Source organism: Labeo rohita, chromosome 20, assembly GCF_022985175.1.
Source record: "Labeo rohita strain BAU-BD-2019 chromosome 20, IGBB_LRoh.1.0, whole genome shotgun sequence".
NCBI lineage: Eukaryota > Metazoa > Chordata > Actinopteri > Cypriniformes > Cyprinidae > Labeo > Labeo rohita.
The window spans coordinates 33,414,123-33,436,791 of record NC_066888.1 but is presented as its reverse complement, the minus strand read 5'-3'; the positions used below and the strand labels follow the sequence as shown (position 1 = coordinate 33,436,791).

The window sequence follows — 22,669 nt, the reverse complement described above, 5'->3', positions numbered from 1 at the left end:
GCAGATGAATCTCACGTTCACATTCTGACGGATGCCAGAACTCACATCCAAACCCTCATATTGTTTTAGGAGAATGTGCTTCAATTATTCTACCAAAGACAAAAGTTAAATAGCTCACTTGCATCCTATATGATGATGCAGGCGACATGATTCTCACAATCAGTGACCAAAGAGAGAAAGACATTTTTGCTACTTTGCCAGAAATCAAAAGGAAAACCGAAAAAGATTAAGCAATCATTGACTGTGCATGCAGAATGGGTTTAACATGCAACAGAATGGATCCGAACGAGACACATTTGGATTATTAACTGGACATAGAGAAAAAAAAAAAAAAAAAAAAAAAAAAAAAAAAAAATATATATATATATATATACACTACCGTTCAAAAGTTTGGGGTCAGTAAGACTTGTAATAGTCTTTAAAGAAGTCTCTTATGCTCATCAAGGCTGCATTTATTTGATTAAAAACATAGAAAAAAAACAGTAATATTGCAAAATGTTTTTACAATATAAAATAATGGTTTTTATTTTAACATACTTTAAAATAGAATTTATTCCTGTGATGAAAAGCTGAATTTTTATCAGCTGTTACTCCAGTCTTAAGTGTCACATGATCCTTCAGAAATCATTCTAATATGCGGATTTATTATTAGAATGATCAATGTTGGATAATATCAACAGTTTTGCTGCCAAATATTTTTTGGAACCTGTGATTTTTTTTTTTTTCAGGATTCTTTCATGAATAACAAGTTTAAAAAGTACAGTGTTTATTCAAAATATAAATATTTTATAACAATGTAAATGATTTATTATTAACTTTTAATAAACTTTTAATTATTAACTAAATACATCCTTGGAGAATAAAAGTATTAATTTCTTAAAAAAAGAAAAAAAAAAAGAAACAATAAAAATGTACTGACCCCAAACTTTTGAATGGTAGTGTATATATATATATATATATATATATATATATTTACAGTTTTTACAGCTATTACAGTTTTTATATTTCAATTAAAATTTGAATTAATATTTTGCTTTTATTGTTAGTTTTTGGTTGTTTTCATATCACTATTTAGATTTAATCTGCTTTTAGGTTTTAATTAATTGTTTCCAGTTAGTAATTTGCCAAGCTGACATTTAAAATTTTTTTAATTTTCAAATTTTTTAAATCTGAACTTAATCTAATCTAAACTTTTAATTCAAAACTCAGAATCAGTTAAACCATTATGTCGCAAAATGATTCACTGATTCTAAGTGCTCCAATCGCTTCGGATCAGGAATCATCTGATTTAGATCAGACCTTTCAAGCAGGCTCCCGAATCTTTTGGTTCATATTGGAACTTCGAAGCGGTTCGTGAATCATTTTGCAAATTAAAAACTTTTCTTGGCACGGACTCCGAAGTCTCAATCTGAAATTATGGTTGGTAAACATTATTCAGATCAGGACCTTGGATTGCGGATCACGAATCATTTAATTTAGATCAGAACCTCTGAGTGGGTTGGCGAATCTTTTCAGAACATCGGAATGGAATTGTGAATCGTGAATCGGATCGGAATTTCAAAGGGGGCTTGTGAATCTTTTGATTCAGATCAGGACTTTGAAGGGCTTATTGGTAAATCTTTTTTTTTTTTTTTTTTTTTTTTTTTTTTTTTTTTTTTACTATTATTTAATAGAACAAAACATAAAATCATTAATGCAGAACATTGCAGTACAAAAAGAAAGCAGACACAGATATAAATCCTGTAAGAAAATTAAACATTGTTTTATTATAATAGAAAGTTACCATTAAATTACCACAGTATAGTAAAATTACCATTTGTATAACTAGAGTTGTACTACAAATGCCATGGTTAAACTATGGCTAGTGTATGTTTTTTTGTATTTTCTGTAGCAAAGCCATGGTTAATTTTTGTAAGAAATGTGTTGGCAGCTAAAAAAAATAATAAATGAACACCATATACTTGTCTAGATAAACTTTGAATATAGAAAAGAGAGATTTAGATCTTAATTTTTAGATTTTTGATCTTAAAAACTGCTGCTGTAATGTTGTTAGTTTTACGTAATCAAGATTCAAGTTTCCTCATGGAGACCCAAAAATCTCCCCACAAGAACAAAATTTACTTTTTTAAATTTACATTTGCTAAACATAATATGTGTGTGTGAGTGTCCTTCTGTATTGTTGGTCTGGAGGGATCAGAGCAGTGACTAGAGCGTCTAATTAAAGATGATAAGACAAAGAAAACACTGAGAGAAGTGAGGGAGAAATACAGATTGGGGTTAAAAGGGCAAAGAAAGATGTTCAAATCTGTTTAAAATCACTTGTTCGAGATACAGTTTTATAATCCACATTCATCTCGTCCTCTCAGAGAAAACTTATTTTTTAATGCATTTAAATGTATTAAACTCAGTAGCTCTTAAAACCTGTGAATCATGACAAGAGACAGTAAAGATGAAGCTGAATGAGAGAATCCTATTGAGCTAATGCATAATCGTGAGCTGATGATACTAGAGCAATGCATCCATCACACCAGCTCAGTTTTATTATTATTTGAGTGTCTACTTCAGTCAAAACCTGTTGCATATCTTTGCTTAAACACACAAGCAGCAGCAACTGAACTGCAATGGATAAACTACAATTAAACAATGACAATCAGACTAAAATAACTATGTGCATATGTTAGTGCATCACCTTTATTTCCAAACTATAAAAAGTAACTTCTTGCATTCTGACCAAAATTAAATAATTTTAGAAAATTTCAGTCATTTTATGACAATCACCAATATGCATTTAAAACTACAGTAGTAAGAATTATTTTTATATTGTTTATATTTATGAAATTTATTGGCTGTTCACCTGATTTTATCTGGTAAAGATGAAAATATATTATGATATATATTGTAAAAAAAAATATATATATATGTATATTGATATTATATACTTGTGTAGCACTAGAAATTAGTAAATGTAAAAAATAATTACAAAGAAATAACAAGTAACACATTTAAATGGTTTTGAAGTATAGTATTTTGAAAGCCTAATATTTAGTTTTATTCATAATTGTTTGGAGGTTTACTCTGGGAAAGTGAAATGAATCGGTTGCAGTCAGTCTGTCGAGTTTTTCGAACACAATCAGACTCTTTGTTTTATTTTCCTGACGCAGAAAATCAATGAGCCGGAAGGAGTCGCGCGTCCTGTAATCACGGGAGCGCGTGCCGTGCGGATTATCATCAGCCATAATGAATTCATTATTGAACGGATGTGATTGAGCGATCGCCGCAGTGACAGATTGAGGCGCGCGGCCGTTACGAGACACACAACGGTCCGCATCTGCACTGGAGCTCATCTTTACATCACCAGTATTATTAACAACTCAAACGTTTAAACATAAGCATAAATCCTTAATGTCAGATCAAAACTCTTTAAAGAGAACTGGTTGGTAAATAGCTAACAGGAAACGTTCTCAAAGCTTTCAGGTGACGTTCAGGTCAACGAACGTTCTTTCAGTAAGGTCAGCAGAACGATCTCTCAAAGTTATCCTTACTGGTGTTCTCAGAACAAAGAAACTTCTATACATCATAGAACGTTTTTCTTCTACAACGATTCATAGTTTGACATTCTTTTACCATTTTTGAATGTTACTGCTTGTTTCAGAACGTTCAGAGAACATTGAAATGTAACATTCTCATAATGATTGGAAAATGATACAATTTTAACTTCCCTTAAAATGTAACGTTTTTTTATTTTAAATTATAACTTAATAGGAACATCAGCAAAACCAGTTTAAACGTCTTCAAGACACTGCAGGTGAACAGTTATCGCTTTATTTACCCTCTTGATTGAATACATTGATAATTGTAAACATTTTTTGTATTGCACGTTTTTTAAAACGTTAAGTTTAAATATAAAATAAGTCATTATTTAATGAAATATGCGTTCATTTGCATACATTTCTAGTACAAAAATCTAAACACTGGATGAAGTCAGTTTCAAAATTCTTGTTTACATTTTTTTTTACATATTAGAGTCAATAGTTTTCACAGAGGGGATCTTGTTTTTGTCACTCCATAATTCAAAAAACACTTCTGAATTAGACAGAAAGCAATATTTTTCACAATTTTTGAGGGTTTAAAATGTTGTATATAATCAAGCAAATTGTATATGAACAAATCCCTCTGTAAAAACCTTCAGGATACAGACAGGAGCGAAAATGTTTGGTGTGGTGTGTGTAAGTGCTGCTGAAGTGGAGATTTGTGGCTCAGGGTAGAAGAAAAAACTCATTTTGAGAAAATAGCCTTTAAAAATATGGATTGCAATTTAAATCTATTCACACAAACTGATGAAGTGCTACAAAAGAAACACTCAACAGTGTCGTTTGGATGTTTTCTTTCCACTAGTCTGAAAAAACACTTTATGAAAAACCAAAAAAGCCCCAAATCTCAAACTTGCAGGTGCATGACAAAACAGCGTTTTTATTACTTTATTTATTACAGCTTCATTCCAGGACTTTACTTACAAACTGATTCTCAGTACTTTGCTAATGGAGGGATTTACTAATGTGTTTGTTCTACTTAATCTAAATGGCTCTCGCTAATCAACACTTTGTAAGGAGGCCCATCGCCTAAATCTAATTACCGGCTGCAATTAATTACGAAGAATAGCCTTAGGAGTGTCAATAATGTGTAACTGTAATGAAAATTGGCCTTAAGTTGAGCGCTTTCGCGCTAAGCTGCTCTTGGCATTGTAATGAGCGGCTCATTGAGATGGAGAAGCTGCTCTTTATTGTTATCAGCACTATTTATCTTGTCCACGGCGCTCTTTGTCTTTGCAAATGACCCCCAACCAGGCCGTCTACTTCGGAGACAATTAGCCCGTCCTCCAGTGTTTTGGCTACTTTGCGCCTTGTTGCGTCTCAGTACGCGTCTCTCCAAACGACCGCTGCGTTTTGTTCTCGGAGACGCGTCGCGATTATGGGATGAGGAGATCGAAGAAGATCCGCCCCCTCGGTCAACCAACTAGTTTCCATGTCAGCGGATAACCAGCTCAACCAGTCGCCTGTGCTCGTGCAGGAGGACAGACGCCCAGAGGAGTTTCGACTTTATTCCTTCATCCACTCGTGAACATGATGTCGTACATGAAACAAGCGCCGTATCCGGTCACCGGACTGAGTCTGAGCTCCGGGATGGACCTGCTGCATCCGTCCATGGGTTACTCAGGTAAAGCCAAACTCATTTACACATTGTAAAACACAGGTTTAGTTCACGACACTGCTTGTTTCAGCCGCGGGGTAAACATTAAAATGTATTTGCGACTTTTGATTTCACGATTTGCACTTTTCCTTCGTGTGATTCTGAGTTTGGCAATTTGGAATTTATTAAAAGGTCCAAAAAGCAAGATATAAACTCAGAATTGCGAGAAAAAGGTTAGTATTGTCAGATACAAAAAAGCAATTATTTTTTGCCTTGCCAAAAAAAAAAAAAAAGTCGAGTTTGCGAGTTTACATCTTTTTTTTTTTCTTCAGAACTGCAAGTTTATATTAATTCTGAGAAAAGGGAAGTTGAGATAGCCTATTTAAATTGAAATTGTCAGATAAAAAGTCAATTTACTCATTTTTTATCTCATGGACTTAAAAAAAAATATCTTGAGACAAAATGTCAAAATTCTGAGTTTACATCTCGCTATTATCACTTTTTCTGATAAGTTACAGCCTGATAGTTCCGCCTCAATTCGGACTTTTTAACGCAATTTTGAGAAAGAAAAAATCAGAACCAGTTTCATCTTTTTTATTCAGTGGCTGAATAACTAAACGTGCTTCCATAACTAAAAGTTTTATATTAGTCTTATATTTCTTAAATATATATTTTTATCTGAAACATAAATGCATGATTATTAATATTTAAAAACGAATGTTCAACTTCAACTTTATTCATCGGCTTGTAGTTGAACTAGAAGCAGACATATAGATAGACATATAGATAGATAGATAGATAGATCTTTTATGAGCGGATATTTGCTTGCAATAATTAACCAGATACTGGTGCGACCTGATTTTCTAAATTACGGCGACACGCATTTTGCGGAACGCGTTAGATCTTCTGTCCCCGTGTTGAACCCCTAAACTGCAGATACTAAAGTGCCAGTATTTGTTTTTTCGTGTCCTCAGCGACTCCGCGCAAACAGCGGCGCGAGCGGACCACCTTCACTCGAGCGCAGCTGGATGTTCTGGAGACGCTGTTCGCCGAGACGCGCTATCCGGACATCTTCATGCGGGAGGAAGTGGCCTTAAAGATCAGCCTGCCCGAGTCAAGAGTACAGGTCAGAGAGACACATCGAGGATATGCAATAACACTTCATTAACCCTTGATTAGAGCTCACGCACCTCAGTTCTTGAAAAATGAATAATTTGTGGATAATTTTTATAATTTATTTATAAGCAAGTTTTAATTTTTTTTTGTCTGCGAACACCTTAAGTGTAACAATCTGTGGAAAAATCCGCCCAAAATACAAAACTATCCATTTTTGTTAAGTTATAGCCTGTGTAAGTAAATTTTAGTCCAATTACCACTTTTAGTTAAAATAAAGTCCTCTCCAGAACACAACTTAAGGGTTAAAATCATTAATATAAATATAAGAAATATTGGTTATACTTTACATTAGGGTTTCATTTGTTAACATTACTTACACCGCATTTACTAATCTTAGTTAAAGTTTTTTTAAATCGAAAGTTGTTTTTTTGTCAACATCAGGTAATGCACTGCAACTAACATGAACATTTTTATTAACTAATATTAACAAAGGTTAATAAATGCTGTAAAATATATTGTTAGTTAATGCATTAACAAATGAGATCCTGTTGTAAAGTGTTCATGAAATATTACGGTTTTAGACCTATATAATGCAGACTACGTGTGCGTATTCAAATGTGACCCTGAATCACAAAACCAGTCATAAGGGTCAATTTTTAAAACTGAGATTAATACATCATATGAAAGTTGAATGAATAAGCTTCCCATTGATGTATGGTTTGTTATAGGCTTGAAATCTGTAATCTGAGCGTGCAAAAAATCTAAATATTGAGAAAGTCACCCTTAAAGTTGTCCAAATGAAGTTCTTAGCAATGCATATTACTAATCAAAAATTAAGTTTTGATATATTTACGGTGGTAAATTGACAAAATATCTTCATGCATGATCTTTACTTAATATCCTAATGATTGTTGGCATAAAATTACAAAAATACCCGTGATAGCGTTAAAAAAAATCATTTTAACGCGTGCAAACCAATTCATTTGGATGAACTCGATCATATTAGTATTTTGGACTAGTTTGAAAACAAGCGCTGTGTTTGTGTACAAGGTAAAGTTACAGGTTAAACTTCTTAAAATACAAGAGATGAGCATTGCAGCTAAAACATAACTGATCTGCAAGATAATAAAGCTGACATTTATCGTTTTCTTGATCAAAGTAGAATCTGGACAGACAGATTCTTCAAAATAATGAATTATCGTTTATGGAGAACCTTTAATATCAAGTTAATTTAGGTGTTTTCACTAAGCACGTGTCGTTTTGACTTCACATCACAGGTTTGGTTCAAAAATCGCAGAGCAAAGTGTCGTCAACAGCAGCAGCAGCAGCAGAACCAGAGCCCAGCGCAGAAAACCCGAGCAGTGCGGAAGAAGAGCAGTTCTCCGGTTGGAGAGATCACCGACAGCGACTCGTACACGAGTCCGTCCAGCGCGTCCTTACCGGCCATGACCGCCGCCGCTCCGATGTCCATCTGGAGCCCGGCCTCCGTCTCCCCCGAGCCTCTCTCCACCTCCCCGTCGTCCTGCATGCAGAGATCGTTCCCCATCCCGTACAGCCCGGGATTCTCCGGCAGCGCGGCTTATTTCAGCGGCATGGACTGCGGCTCTTACCTGGGCTCTGTGCAGCATCACCCGGCGCAGGGTTACGGATTCAGCGCCGCCTCGGACTGCTCGGATTACAAAGAGCAAAGCGCTTCGTGGAGGCTCAACTTCAGCTCAGACTGTCTGGATTACAAAGATCAGACCACGTCGTGGAAGTTCCAGGTTTTGTAAACGCACAGCGATGCAATATGTGGGAATATCTGGACATCCAGGGAACTTGAATCTAAATAAGAAGCGGAAAACGCGTTATTTTGACCAAGTTTAAAAAACGCGAACAGCATCAAATGTTATTTGGTGAAACGAGCAGAATCTCATAAACCTCTTTATGAGTTTCTCAAATGCACTACTTTATTTAAAACGCTTTTTAAATGAACTGCTAGCTTTTGTTCTGTGAGAGACAATCAATGTGTTTGCGTGTGTTTTTAGACTTTTACCTTTTTAGATTTATATTATGTTCTCGTCTTTGACAAATGTGCTGTGACTTTCATTTGTATGTTCTCTTAAATTATTACTTTTGTAAAGCCAGAGGCATTTTTTTGGGTAGAATTGGTATATTAAAATGTCTAATAGAAAATTGCGTCCGCCTTATTTAAAATTCATCTCTCCTATTTTGTTTAAATTATTATTTAGTGTGAAAACCTGAATGGTGTAGAAACAAGTTACACCCAGAAATGGAAGTAAATGTCAAAATAAACTACAAGGAAACAGCAATTGAAATTCTGTAGTAGAATAACTGAAATAGTATTTTCTACTAAAACTTCAATAATCTTTGGTTTATTTGCTTGGAAAAATACTGTTTTACAGTATATACAACAACAGTCAAAAGTTTTTCTTTTAACAGAAATTTTTTAAATGTTTTTAAAGAAGTCTCTTCTGCTGTATTTATTTGATCCAAAGTACTGCAAAAGCAGTAATATTGTGAAATATTTTTACTATTTAAAATAACCGCTTTCTATTTTAATATATTTTAAAATGTAATTCATTCCTGCGATCAAAGCTTTAAATTAATTTAAAGCTTTGATGCTTTTAATTTGTTAAAAGTGATGATAAAGACATTTATAATGTTACAAAAGATTTCTATTTCAGATAAATGATTTTCTTCTGAACTTTTTACATAATATTATTATTATTAATATAATAATAATAATACATTTTTTAACAGCAAATCAGAATATTAGAATGATTTCTGAAGGATCATGTGACTGCAGTAATGATGATGAAAATTCTGCTTTGAAATCACAGGAATAAATTACATTTTAAAATATATTCAAATAGAAAACAGTCATTTTAAATAGTAAAAATATTTTAAAATTTTACTGTTTTTGCTGTACTTTGGATCAAATAAATGCAAGCTTGGTGACTGGTAGTGAAAAAGATATTTTTTCACATATATACTGCACAAGTATGTTAACTTGTAAACAAAGTAAAACTTAAATTAAAATAAATTGGTCACCCGTGGATTAATTATTTGAACAGGCAAACCTCTCCTAAAAATTGCATTTAATTTCAAATCTAAACCATCACATTTATTTTAATGAGATCATTGATTTGTTGACTGTGATACATAAAATAAATTGATATTTAAACGATTTACTTGTTGACTTCTTCATTTTTAAGTCTTCGAGTCAAAATATTAAATAAAGATATAATAATAATAATACACTTTAATAACATCAGCAAAACAGAGATGATGGACATATTAATTATGGGTGATTTGTTACATAAGTGTTACAAATGTTACAAATTTGTTACAAGTGTCAGATGCTGGAAAAACTCTGACCCTGGACCACAAAACCAGTCATAAGGGTCAATTTTTTGAAATTGAGATTTATACATCACATGAAAGCTAAATAAATAAGTTTGTTAGTATAGGACAATATTTGGCCGAGATGCAACAATTTGAAAATCTGGAATCTGAGGGTGCAAAAAAAAAAAAAAAAAAAAAATATATATATATATATATAAATATATAAAAATCATCTTTAAAGTTGTGTAAATGAAGTTCTTATCAATGCATATTACTAATCAAAAATTAAGTTCTGATATATTCATGGTAGTAAATTTACAAAATATCTTTGAGGAATATAGGGTTCTGATGGAAATGAAGTCAGATGACTGACTGAATGCGGGTCAGCAGGAGCACTGGATGTTCATGTCCCTCACTGCTGCTTGTATTGTTGAGATCGAGTGCTTTAATTGGTCATCGTGTCTCCTGCTGTGAGGATGATGCTTCACCCATTAGTGATGATGATGATGCCATTATTAGAGACTAATGACTGATACAAACCCCTGAGGGACAACAGACACCGTCAGGGACAGAAAGTCATTCAGTGATGTTACTATTCACATTCAAAACGCATCAACAGACCACCGGTGAGCAAATACTACAAGAGAAAGAGAAACGCATAGGCACACAGAAAAAAAGAGGTGTAGAAACCATTTTCACTTAGAAATTGCTAATAAATTTCAACAAAAATTGCAAACAATGCATTAAACATGACATTTTAAAGTATAAACTGAAATTGTATCTTTCTCATGTTTTTACAACTTAAAAAAACCCCGTTTTTTTACATTTGAATTTTTTTTTACGTTTATCTTCAATATTTTAAATGTATGCATTACTGAGGCACTTTGATTTCCTAACGTTTCTGAAAGAAGTCTCTTCTGCTCACCAAGGCTGCATTTATTTGATCCAAAATCAAGTCAAAATTGTGAAATATTATTCTAATTTAAAACAGCTGTTTTCTATGTGAATTTCTGTTAAACTGTAATTTATTTCTGTGATGCGCAGCTGAATTTTCAGCATCATTACTGCAGTCTTCAGTGTCACATGATCCTTCAGAAATCATTCTAATATACTGATTTGCTGCTCAACAAACATTTATGATTATTAGCAAAGTTGAAAACAGTTGTGCTGCACAATATTTTTGTGGAAAGAGTCACACTTTTTATTTTTCAGGATTCACAGATGAATAGAAAGTTCAAAAGAACAGCATTTATTTGAAATGGAAATTTCTTGCAACATTATAAATGTTTTTAGTGTCACTTTTGATCAATTTAATGTGTCCTTGATGAATAAAAGTATTAATTTCTTTCTTTTTTTTTTGCCTGAAACATTTGAATAGCAGTGTGTCATTTCACAAAAATAATAATCAGTAATAATCAGTAATGTTTAGAATGATTTCTGAAGGATCATGTGACATTGAAGACTGGAGTAATGATGCTGAAAAGTCAGCTGCGCATCACAGAAATAAATTACAGTTTAACACATATTCACATAGAAAACAGTTATTTTAAATTGCAATAATATTTCACATTTTTATGTATTTTTGATCAAATAAATGCAGCCTTGGTGAGCACAACAGACTTATATTATATATATATATATAAACACCACTCCACACATTTGAGCAGTAGTGCATGTGTAAACATGGCATAATTTATTAATTAATTTTTAGTTGCTGTTTATGTGTCTTTTTGTCTTTTTTGTGTTTAACAAAACTTTAAAAACATAAATCAATTAATCAAACAATCAACAAATCATACAATGAGAGCTCAAACGCTCAGAAAAGCACTAAACACTGACAATTCATGTAAGTAGAGTAGTAAACATAGACATTACTGTGTATGAATTTATTATAATAATTATTTTACAATTCCCATCACCTGTTTCTTTTTAATTTAAAAGGGTAAGCAAATGGAAACAATTTAAAACAGAAAATAAAATTGTAAACAAATACATAAAACAACTTTAGAAACATAAAAGAGAGTCTTTAGAAAATAATGAAATTATACATTTAAATGTTCAAATGTTGAGACTTTTAACTTCTATGAGGATGATGGTGGGGATGAAGTGCCTTGTGTCTTTTAAAAAAAAAAAAAAAAAAAAATAAATAAGTCTTGTAGTGTTTTATTTGAGTCAGTATTTATTCAGATGAATAGTTCTGATGTGTTTAGTGCGTCATCTTTTGTCTCCAGCATCAGTTTTCTCTATTGTTCTGTGAATTTCTGTCCTACATTCAACAGCAACAGTGAGCGGCTCAGAGATGCTCAGGTTCATTTCAGCACATTTTCACTGAACAAACCGACAACAACCTGTTAAACCAGCAGCCTCCTAATTAAAAGGACTAAACTGTTTCTATCAGCATGAGTCTCATAACCTGCCGTATGAAACGCTCCACCTGCGCTCAAACACGCCGTCTGTCCGGATATTTTTAGTCGTTCTCTGTGTGATCAAACATGTCGCTTCTCAAAAACGTGACTGAATGTGTTTAAATATATCACAGATTCACACTGAGAGGATTTACCAAAATCACGCTGAGAATATCCAGTGACTGCACTGTAAAATCATTTCTCAAAGGTGTAAATAAATAGTCTTTCTACTTCAAAATTCTAATTTAAAGGAGAAGTCCACTTCCAGAACAAAAATGTACAGATAATGTACTCACCCCCTTGTCATCCACAATGTTCATGCCTTTCTTTCTTCAGTCGTAAAGAAATTATGTTCTTTTAGGAAAACATTTCAGCATTTTTCTCCATATAATGGACTGATATGGTGCCCTGATTTTGAACTTACAAAATACAGTTTAAATGCGGCTTCAAACGATCACAAATGCGGTTGTAAACGATCCCAGATAAGAAAGAAGGGTCTTATCTAGCGAAACGATCGGTTACTTTCATTTAAAAAATACAATTTAAATACTACTTAATCTCAAACACTCGTCTTGTCTTTCTCTCCCTGAACTCTGTGTATTCTGACTCAAGACAGTTAGTGTATGTCGAAAAACTCCAATCGTATTTTCTCCCTCAACTTCAAAAATCATTTCAAAATCATCCTACATCACTGCAGAAGAACAGACACAGTGTTTACAAAGTGAACATGCAAAGAAGATCAAACACCCTTAATAAAACATGCAAAACAGTGATATAGGACGATTTTGAAGTTGAGGGAGAACATGAGATGGGAGTTTTTCCACATACACTAACTGACATGAACCGCAACAAAAACAGAGTTCAGGAAGATTAAGACAAGACGAGCGTTTGACATTAAAAAGTATATAAATTGTATTTTTTTAAATGAAAATAACCAATCGTTTTGCTAGATAAGACCCTTTTGAAGCTGCATTTAAACTACATTTTGGAAGTTCAAACTCGGGGCACCATATCAGTCCATTATATGGAGAAAAATCCTGGAATGTTTTCCTCAAAAAACATAATTTCTTTACGACTGAAGAAAGAAAGACATGAACATCTTGGATGACAAGGGGAAGACTACATTATCTGTGAATTGTTGTTCTGGAAGTGGACTTCTCCTTTAATCTGTAATTATTTGACCAAGACCAAGAAAGATGTAAAACATAATAAAAAACTAGATGATGTATTAATTACTCATGCTTGCTTTTAAATGAATGCCACTTCTTTTAATATTTTCCATGCAATGATGTGTGACTAAATCATCATTTGGAATAATCAAGATTTCTTAACGTTTCTGAAAGAATTCTCTTCTGCTCACCAAGGCTGCATTTATTTGATCCAAAATCGAGTAAAAAATGTGAAATATTATTCTAATTTAAAATAGCTGTTTTCTATGTGAATATGTGTTAAACTGTAATTTATTTCTGTGATGCGCAGCTGAATTTTCAGCATCATTACTCCAGTCTTCAGTGTCACATGATCCTTCAGAAATCATTCTAATATACTGATTTGCTGCTCAACACACATTTATGATTATTAGCAATGTTGAAAACAGTTGTGCTGCACAATATTTTTGTGGAAACCGTCACACTTATTATTTTTCAGAATTCACAGAAAGATCAAAAGAACAGCATTTATTTGAAATGGAAATTTCTTGCAACATTATAAATGTTTTCAGTGTCACTTTTGATCAATTTAATGTGTCCTTGATGAATAAAAGTATTAATTTCTTTCTTTTTTTTTTGCCTGAAACATTTGAATGGCAGTGTGTCATTTCACAAACATAATAATCAGAAATGTTTAGAATGATTTCTGAAGGATCAGCTTTGATCACAAAAATAAATTAAATTTTAACAGATATTCACATAGTAAACAAATATTTTAAATTGCAATAATGTTACAGATTTTTTTATGTATTTTAGATCAAATAAATGCAGCCTTAGTGAGCAGAAGAGACTTTTAGATGTTAAAAAAAACAGTTACTCCAAATGTTGGAGCAGTAGTGCATGTCTAAATACTTGCATTATTTGATGATTGTGAAATGTAAATGAGCGGTGAAGAGGCTGAAACACAAACACACAGGAGCAGATGGGTCGGTCAGAGACGAGGGGAGGCTGGGATTGTTTTCTGCTCAACAGATGCCCCGTTCCACCCTTGTTTTGCACCCCACTCTTCCTGGCGCACCTGTCTGTGTGTGTTTGGATGTTGTGTGTATGAATGCTGGCACGTGTGCGTCAGCGTCCGTCTGCTCTCATGCTACGAAAGGCCTCATTATGTGAGTTCATCACAAGCGTGTGTTCATGTGAGCACACGCGTGTTGGTGGCGTCAGGAAGAGGGAACGGCGTGACGAACCCCTGCCACGCCACACGCCCCACCGACCACCTGCTCCGGGATTAGGGTGCACGCGGATTACACGCCTCACAATGCAAGAACACTACTGCAAGCATGCTGCAAGATGCCCCTTAGATAATACAACGATTACAGGAGCATCTGAAGAAATTTGTGCTCCAGACAGAATACATTATATATATATATACATATATATTTTTTTTTAGAAAAACTATATAAACTATATATATATATATGTTTATATAGTTTTTCTAAAAAAAAAAAAAATTATATATATATATATATATATATATATAGTTTAAAATATATATTACTATTTATTATTTATAATATTTATTATATTATATTTATATCAACAAAACATAAAATGTTCAAGTTTTAACAAGTAAAATAAATAAAATAAATAAAAATAAAATTATATATATATATAACTATTTATTATTTATAATAATTATTATACCATATCAACAAAACATAAAAAGTTGTTATATAAAAATAACATATATATAAATATAAATAATAAATAATTACATACATATATAACTGTTATATATGTGTTTTCTAAAAAACTAAAATTTATATATATATATATATATAGAGTTTTTCTTAAAATTAAAATGCTATATATATATATATAGTTAAAAATATATATACACAATTATTTATTTATAATATTTTTAATATTATATCAACAAAACATAAAATGTTCCATTTTTATCAAGTTAAAAAAAAATAAATAAATAAAATTAAATAAAAATAAAATGTATAAACAATATATATAATTGTTTAAAATGTATAAACAATATATATAATTGTTTATTATTTATAATATTTATTATATTATATCAGCAAAACATAAAATGTTCAAGTTTTATACTTATTTTACTAACCCTAACGTAAATAGAGTTAGTTGACATAGTTGCGAAGTTACTTATAGTAAGTAGAATGTCTACATTGGATTATTACAACGACTCTAATGTACACATATGATAAAAAGAATTAAAAATAAATAGTTATTTCAATTAAAAAGCATAAAAATATATTTGTGTGTGTGTAACCTTTAACTGTGTCCCACTTTCAGAAACAAAACACTTGTTGTGGGACAGAAGAATCTGAAGAATGATCTGAATGACAGTAAAGCGACTGAAGTAAAGCAGGTCAAGGGTGAACAGGACAGATGGCAGCCATTCATTATGACCTCGTTATCAGCAGCTGATTAATTAGAGAAAGCATCAAATAACGAGTCTTTAACAGGACGTCAAGACCCGAGCCCGTTCTGCGTGTCTGCCGCAGGGCGATTGACTAAAAACATTACAAAACTTAAAATAAAATAAATGTTACTGAAATAAAATATTTAAAACATTTCTCATTTCTATTTAGTTTAACTTGAACTGAAATAACTATAACTTGAAATTAAAATGAATAAAAATCAGACGCATTTAATAAAAAACAAAAAACTGACAAAAAATACACAAAAAAATTGCTGATATTTTAACTAACTTTAAAAAAGAAAACAAGAAAAATACAAAATTCGCATAAATTCAAAATGTCAATAAAAAACTCTAAAAATACTAAAATAAATAACTCTGTTTCATAAACTACTGACATTATACACATTCATTTTAGATATAGTGTGCAATGCAAGACTGTTGAAAACATAAATCAATCAATTAATTATTTAATTATTATTAGTTATTAGAAAAAGTTTGATGGTAATGCTTTACAAAAAAAGTTATTAACATGAACATTAACTAACATGAACTAACAATGAGAAATATATTTTGCAGCATTTATTGACCTTCGTTAATGTTCATGTTAGTTCACAGTGCATTTACTAATGTTAAAAGATATGACTTTTGATTTAATAATGTATTATTAATGAATGCTGTAGAAGCTTTTATTAATTGTTATTTCAGGTTAACTAATGTTAACAAATTAAACCTTACTGTAAAGTGTTACCAGTTCGTTTTTGATTGCATCATTAGCCTTCAGTGCCATGCTGATGTGAATAATTTTGTGAAAATCAAAATAAGAGAAAAAAAGCATGTTATTGTTTATTTAGTACTGTCCTGGGTAAGATATTTTTACATAATCGATGTTTACATGTAGTCCACATGACAAAAAATATCTTAAATTATTAAAATAACCCCTTCAAAAGTTAAGGAACCCTTTGTTCTTAATACTGTGTGTGGTTACCGGATGATCTACGACTGTTTGTTTGTTTAGTGATAGTTGTTCATGAGTCCCTTGTTTGTCCTGAACAGTTAAACTGCTGCTGTTCTTCAGAAAAATCCTTCAGCTCCCACAAATTCTTTGGTTTTTCAGCATTTTTGTGTATTTGAACCCTTTCCAACAATGACTGTATGATTTTGAGATCCATCTTTTCACACTGAGCACAACTGAGGGACTCACATCAACTATTACAGAAGATTCAAACACTCACTGATGAAATTTTTAAAGGCTGGGGGGTGAAAACTTTTGGCATTTGAAGATCAGGGTAAATGTAACTTAATTTGTCTTCCGGGAAACATGCAAATATCTTCTGTTGCTTCTGAAAGGCAGTACTAAATGAAAACAAAAGATATTTCAACAAAATAAGAAAAAAGACATTTTCTGTCTTGTGGACTACATGTAAACATCTTTTTTTTGTCAAATATCTTACCCAGGACAGTACTAAATAAATAAAAAAACATGCATTTTTTATGATCTCTCTTATTTTGTTAAAATTATTCACACTTTCACAGATTCTGCAAGGGGTCCTCAAACTTTCGCATGCCACTGTATGCCTACAAAGGACTTTCTAAAATGTTTGCTTTCTAAAAAATACAGAATTGCAAGCAAAAATAAAACATGTGTCTGTGCTGAGACATTATCATGTGTAATCAAAAATCACAGATCCCAATATGAACGTTCTCCTCACATGATGTGAGCTGCTCCATATTCATTTTGCAGCTCTAAACTCTCACCGGATGAAGATTGGTGACTCATTTCGGTCTAACGAAGCTGATAATTAAATGAAACAGCATTGAGAACTCAATGCCAAACACTAGAACTAAAATCAGAAGAGTTATATAGAAATCTGAGACGGTTGCATCTCTGTTCTGTCAGTTTTTAGTGCCACTTGTTGGCAAGGTTCTTGTGTTTTATTTCAGTCCGTCTCTTCTGCTCTCAATCTCTCGTTTTCAGCTGTGAATCTGGATATACTTATAGACTCATCCCGACTTATATAATCATCCCGGGACGGAGCCGCTGACAGCACTTCTAGTCTTCATTCCTCATGCTAAAACACAGTTCTGCTCCTAATCCAATTAGACCATACGGCCAGACATGTAAATGACATGCAAAGCAGGGAAAGGTTTGCATTCTATAGCCACTCACTCGCTCTATAGAGTTTGTCCTCTTCAACACACGCAGTCTTTACTGTTCTGTTTTTTCACTTAAAGAGTTTAAAATAGTGAAACTGTGGACAGAACTGCACTAAAAGACAATAAAACATGGAATCAAAGTGTCAAATGTGCAAAAAGTGCAAACTGACATATTTATGGGTCTAATCAACAGATTATGGGATCTATAGCTGAATAAAAACACAGAAAGACTCTAAAATACAACTGGACGAGCCACAACAGACCAATGAATGATGTTACTTTGCAGCAGGTTTATTATTATTAACTAAAACTTCTGAAATTAAATGCTTAAGGAGATTTTTTTTTTGCTTTTTGGGCAAAACTTTAAAGCAAGCTTTCATTTGTTAACATTAACTACTCTGTGTCAAATCAACTCAATTTCAGAAACTTCCCATGGTTGAAATGTGTGATTTTCTAAAGAAAGACAAACATAAATAATAATGAAAGCCAAATTATTAATCGTCATGGATGTATATTTGTTGAGAAACTGCTCAAAATGTCAAAATCTTCACCTGAGATTTACAGTCAAATTACAGGAGGGTAAAAATGACGTGAGAAAGACAGCAGCATCATTATATATTATTTTAAAATAAAAATTAGTAGCTCTATTAGTAAAATCTGCTGACCTATATTCCAATGGTGACAGTTCAAAAATGGGGAAAAATCATTTTTCATGTTTTTCCCCTAAAGTTTGCATGTGTGTAACTCAGCAAATTGTAAAGATCTCTCAATATCCTTTCAGATTCGGGTTCTTAACAAACTTTTCTTTTGCAGTCTTCATTTGTAAGTCCCTACATGGTTCAGTTCCAGAGATGTGAGGATGTAAATTGTTAAATTGTACACATTTTCAGTGGTCAAAACCCAAATGAGTCACTTTGCATACAGATGATACTACTTCTTTTAAAAAGGAATGTCTGAAGAACAAATAATGCAGAAACTAGAAATACATTTTAACTGCATAGATCGCACCTGAGCGCCAAAAATACTTTTTCTACAGTTTGTGTGATTGTAACTCAACAATTATTAAAGATGTATCAGTATCAGTCGATTTCAGTTCTTAAACCTTTTCTTTTGCAACAATCTAAAAATGATGCAGATACAATGTAGCACCTTAAATTCACATTAAACACCGGAAGCCAAATGTGTAAGTTTGTAACGCTTAACAATTAGATGTATACAATCAATGAACGTGACTTTTTCACAAAACAATTTGTACATTTCATACATTTTTGAAGCACTGACCTAAAAGGGCAAATGCCAGTCCTGACCTCTGACCTCAAACACTCTCACACTGGCTCAGGTCAGCAGCGGGTCATCCTTAAAGTAACAGCACAGCAGATTACAGTATGTAAAACATCACAAACACCCAGTGCAAAAACGAATGTTAAACACTGGGTTCTGATGACTTCCCATGTTTACAATTTTTCAGTTACGAAGCATTTTTGTGACTATGAACTACAAAGAATCTCCAAAACACTCATTCAAATGACCTTTCATCAACTGTGGTAATATCATGGTACAATGATGGCAACAGAGTTAGATTTAGGTTGTAGTGTGCTGTTAATGTTTTGATTCTCTTTACCTGCAGTGACTCGTTCACGTGTTTCAACTCAATAAAGTCTTTCTTCATCACTGACAAACGACTGGATGCTTTTGCACGTTTATTGTAGGTGTTTGCAGGCAAATCTTCCACTTTGTCCAGCGATTAAGTTGTTCTCAGCATTCTAAAGCATCAAGGTACTGATAAAAACTCCTCAAACGACTCTCCGTGAGTGACTCTCCGAATGATTCAATCGCGAACCGACTCAGAAGTTCGCTTACTTAGGGATTCCTTTTTGTCCGCTGAAACGTTTTGATCAAAAAAGTCCCCTTGAGGTTTATTTAATATTTTAATCATTTCACAGCATATGTGCATTTTCTCGGTTATCTGATGTTTATGGTCACATCAACGCTGGTCCAGTTGATTAATAAAGCGACAGCGGCCTCTACTGGTGAACTCATGCAAACTCAACCCGTCAAATCTCTGAATGCACATTCACACATTCAGTATCATTTATATTAGCGTCAAACAAGGGTGTAGAATTTAGTAGAGACGTTATGACATGTCCCTACCAATATCTAGAGATTACTAAACTGTCCCTAGCAATAATTTTGATCAGACAATTAAATATGTGTGTATGTCACCACTGTTGTTGTCATTTCGTCTGCATCTGAAGTAGGTCCTGAGAAGAGAACATACAAGGAGCCAAAATGTTTCAAACATACAAGCAGAGTTCACCTGAATGATGAGGTTTACCCTTTAACTGTTTTGTGTTCATCTGCTTCTCCCATTTGCTCTTTTTACATTGACTGTCACTCTATACAGACTAATATAATCACATACAACAATCATTTCTCAAATATTTATCACTATATAAACTGATTAATGATTTCAGGGGTGTGAGATGACTGGATGATTTCAACTGATTCCTATTGAACTGCAGCTCAAACTATTTCAAATCTAGTGAATTAAGCTACAAACTCCATCATAATGAACAATGTTTCCATCTAACGTGTATTTTGAGCTGCAGCTCGTCATATTAATGGAGTGTTTCACTAGTAAACAGTAAACCGGTTACCACACCTCAATATGGAGCAGATTTGTGTTGGATGTTTTCTTTGGAAATATGGAAATATGGATATTTTTTGTAAACATCACTCTTTTTTCGTTTAGTTCAGTTTAATGCCATAAAACTAGCGAGGTAAGTCAGCAGTAGTACAGAAGAGGACGAGACAAACCGAATTAATTGAGTGAGTCATTTACGCTGGAACCGCTCCGATTGATTCAACTTCGTGATTTCCTTCATTCAGTTCAAGCGAGTCACTAGCAAAAACCGGATCAATAGAACCATTCATTTTCGAATTTCGACACTGCTTGTAATGATTTTAAAATCACATGTAGTGATGAGTGAAACGGAGCTTATTGAAACTCCGAATCAGTTAAACCCTTGAATTACAAAATGATTCACTAGTTTCGAAGCGCTCTAATCGGTTCCGAGCGCGATTTGTGAATCATTTGATCGGAAATTCGGAAGGCAATTCGCGAATCATTTGATCGGAGCTTTAAAAACGGATTCGCGAATCATTTGATCGGTGCTTTAAAAACGGATTCGCGAATCATTTGATCGGTGCTTTGGAGCGGGTTCACGAATCATTTGATCGGTGCTTTAAAAACGGATTCGCGAATCATTTGATCAGTGCTTTGGAGCGGACTCGCGAATCATTTGATCGAAGCTTCGGAGCGGGTTCGCGAGTCATTTGATCTTTTGATTTTAACTTCTAAGGCTGATTCGCAAATCTTTTGTTCGGAGCTTTGGAGCGGGTTCACGAATCATTTGATCGGTGCTTTGGAGCGGGTTCACGAATCATTTGATCGGTGCTTTAAAAACGGATTTGCGAATCATTTGATCGGTGCTTTAAAAACGGATTCGCGAATCATTTGATCGGTGCTTTGGAGCGGGTTCACGAATCATTTGATCGGTGCTTTAAAAACGGATTCGCGAATCATTTGATCAGTGCTTTGGAGCGGACTCGCGAATCATTTGATCTAAGGCTGATTCGCAAATCTTTTGTTCGGAGCTTTGGAGCGGGTTCACGAATCATTTGGAATCATTTGATCGGTGCTTAAAAACGGATTTGCGAATCATTTGATCGGTGCTTTAAAAAGCGAATCATTTGATCGAATTTTGATTTTAACTCGCGAATCATTTGAAGGCTGATTCGCAAATCTTTTGTTCGGAGCTTTGGAGCATTTGATCTTTTGGTTCTGACGCAAATCATTTGATCGGTGCTTTGGAGCGGGTTCACGAATCATTTGATCGGTGCTTTGGAGCGGGTTCACGAAAACGTGCTTTAAAAACGGATTCGCGAATCATTTGATCGGTGCTTTGGAGCGGGTTCACGAATCATTTGATCGGTGCTTTAAAAACGGATTCGCGAATCTTTTGTTCGGAGCTTTGGAGCGGATTCGCGAATCATTTGATTGGAGCTTCGGAGCGGGTTCACGAATCATTTGATTGGAGCTTCGGAGCGGGTTCACGAATCATTTGATCGGTGCTTTAAAAACGGGTTCGCGAATCATTTGATCTTTTGATTTGAACTTCTGAGGGCGATTCGCGAATCATTTGATCAGTGCTTTGGAGCGGGTTCGCGAGTCATTTGATCTTTTGATTTTGACTTCTAAGGCTGATTCGCAAATCATTTGTTCGGAGATTCGGAGCGGGTTCGCGAATCATTTGATCTTTTGATTTGAACTTCGGGGGGCGATTCGCAAATCATTTGATCAGAGCTTCGGAACCGGTCGCAAATCATTTATTTTAGATCGGGATGAACATTAAAAAAAATCTGACCAAAACTTCCTCAGAAGAGAAAAAGGTAGAGCTGCTATAACATGTCCCTAACAATATCCACACAGTACTCAATTGACTCTAGCAATAATAAGAAAAAGTTTAAGGAATAAACTGAAGGGAATATAATATCAACATGGTCTCTAAAGGTATAATCAATGCTTTAAAGAAAAAACACTTCCAACAGATCTCCATGACTTTCTCATTCATTGTGCAATAGAAACTATCAAAAATGTATGGATTGAATATGTGTGCTTCCAATCTCTATTATATGAAAATAAACCACAAAAAGAGCTGTTCTTTCTCAGTATGGCTTTCCGGTGCAAACGTCTAAACATTCTTAAATCAAGAAACATTTACTGGATAAGCAAAATGACATATGACATATAAATGCATATATAAATGTAAAGAACGAAGCCGAAACAGTCTGTA

General features: G+C 33.4%; 1 protein-coding gene and 1 long non-coding RNA gene across 2 annotated transcripts; one reads left to right on the top strand and one right to left on the bottom strand.

The window, feature by feature from the left end:
• Positions 1–5,070: 5,070 nt before the first annotated feature.
• Positions 5,071–8,075, top strand: LOC127183209 (homeobox protein OTX2). Its single transcript, XM_051139118.1, has 3 exons — positions 5,071–5,214; positions 6,162–6,313; positions 7,581–8,075. Exons 1-3 carry the CDS (start codon positions 5,121–5,123, stop codon positions 8,073–8,075), a joined length of 741 nt encoding a protein of 246 aa, XP_050995075.1. The 5' UTR covers positions 5,071–5,120.
• LOC127183210 (uncharacterized) lies at positions 7,997–19,726 on the bottom strand. Its single transcript, XR_007830003.1, has 3 exons — positions 19,435–19,726; positions 19,095–19,169; positions 7,997–8,127 (listed from the first exon to the last, which is right to left on the bottom strand). It is a non-coding gene; the product is annotated as an uncharacterized LOC127183210 (long non-coding RNA).
• Between the last annotated feature and the right edge of the window lie 2,943 nt (positions 19,727–22,669).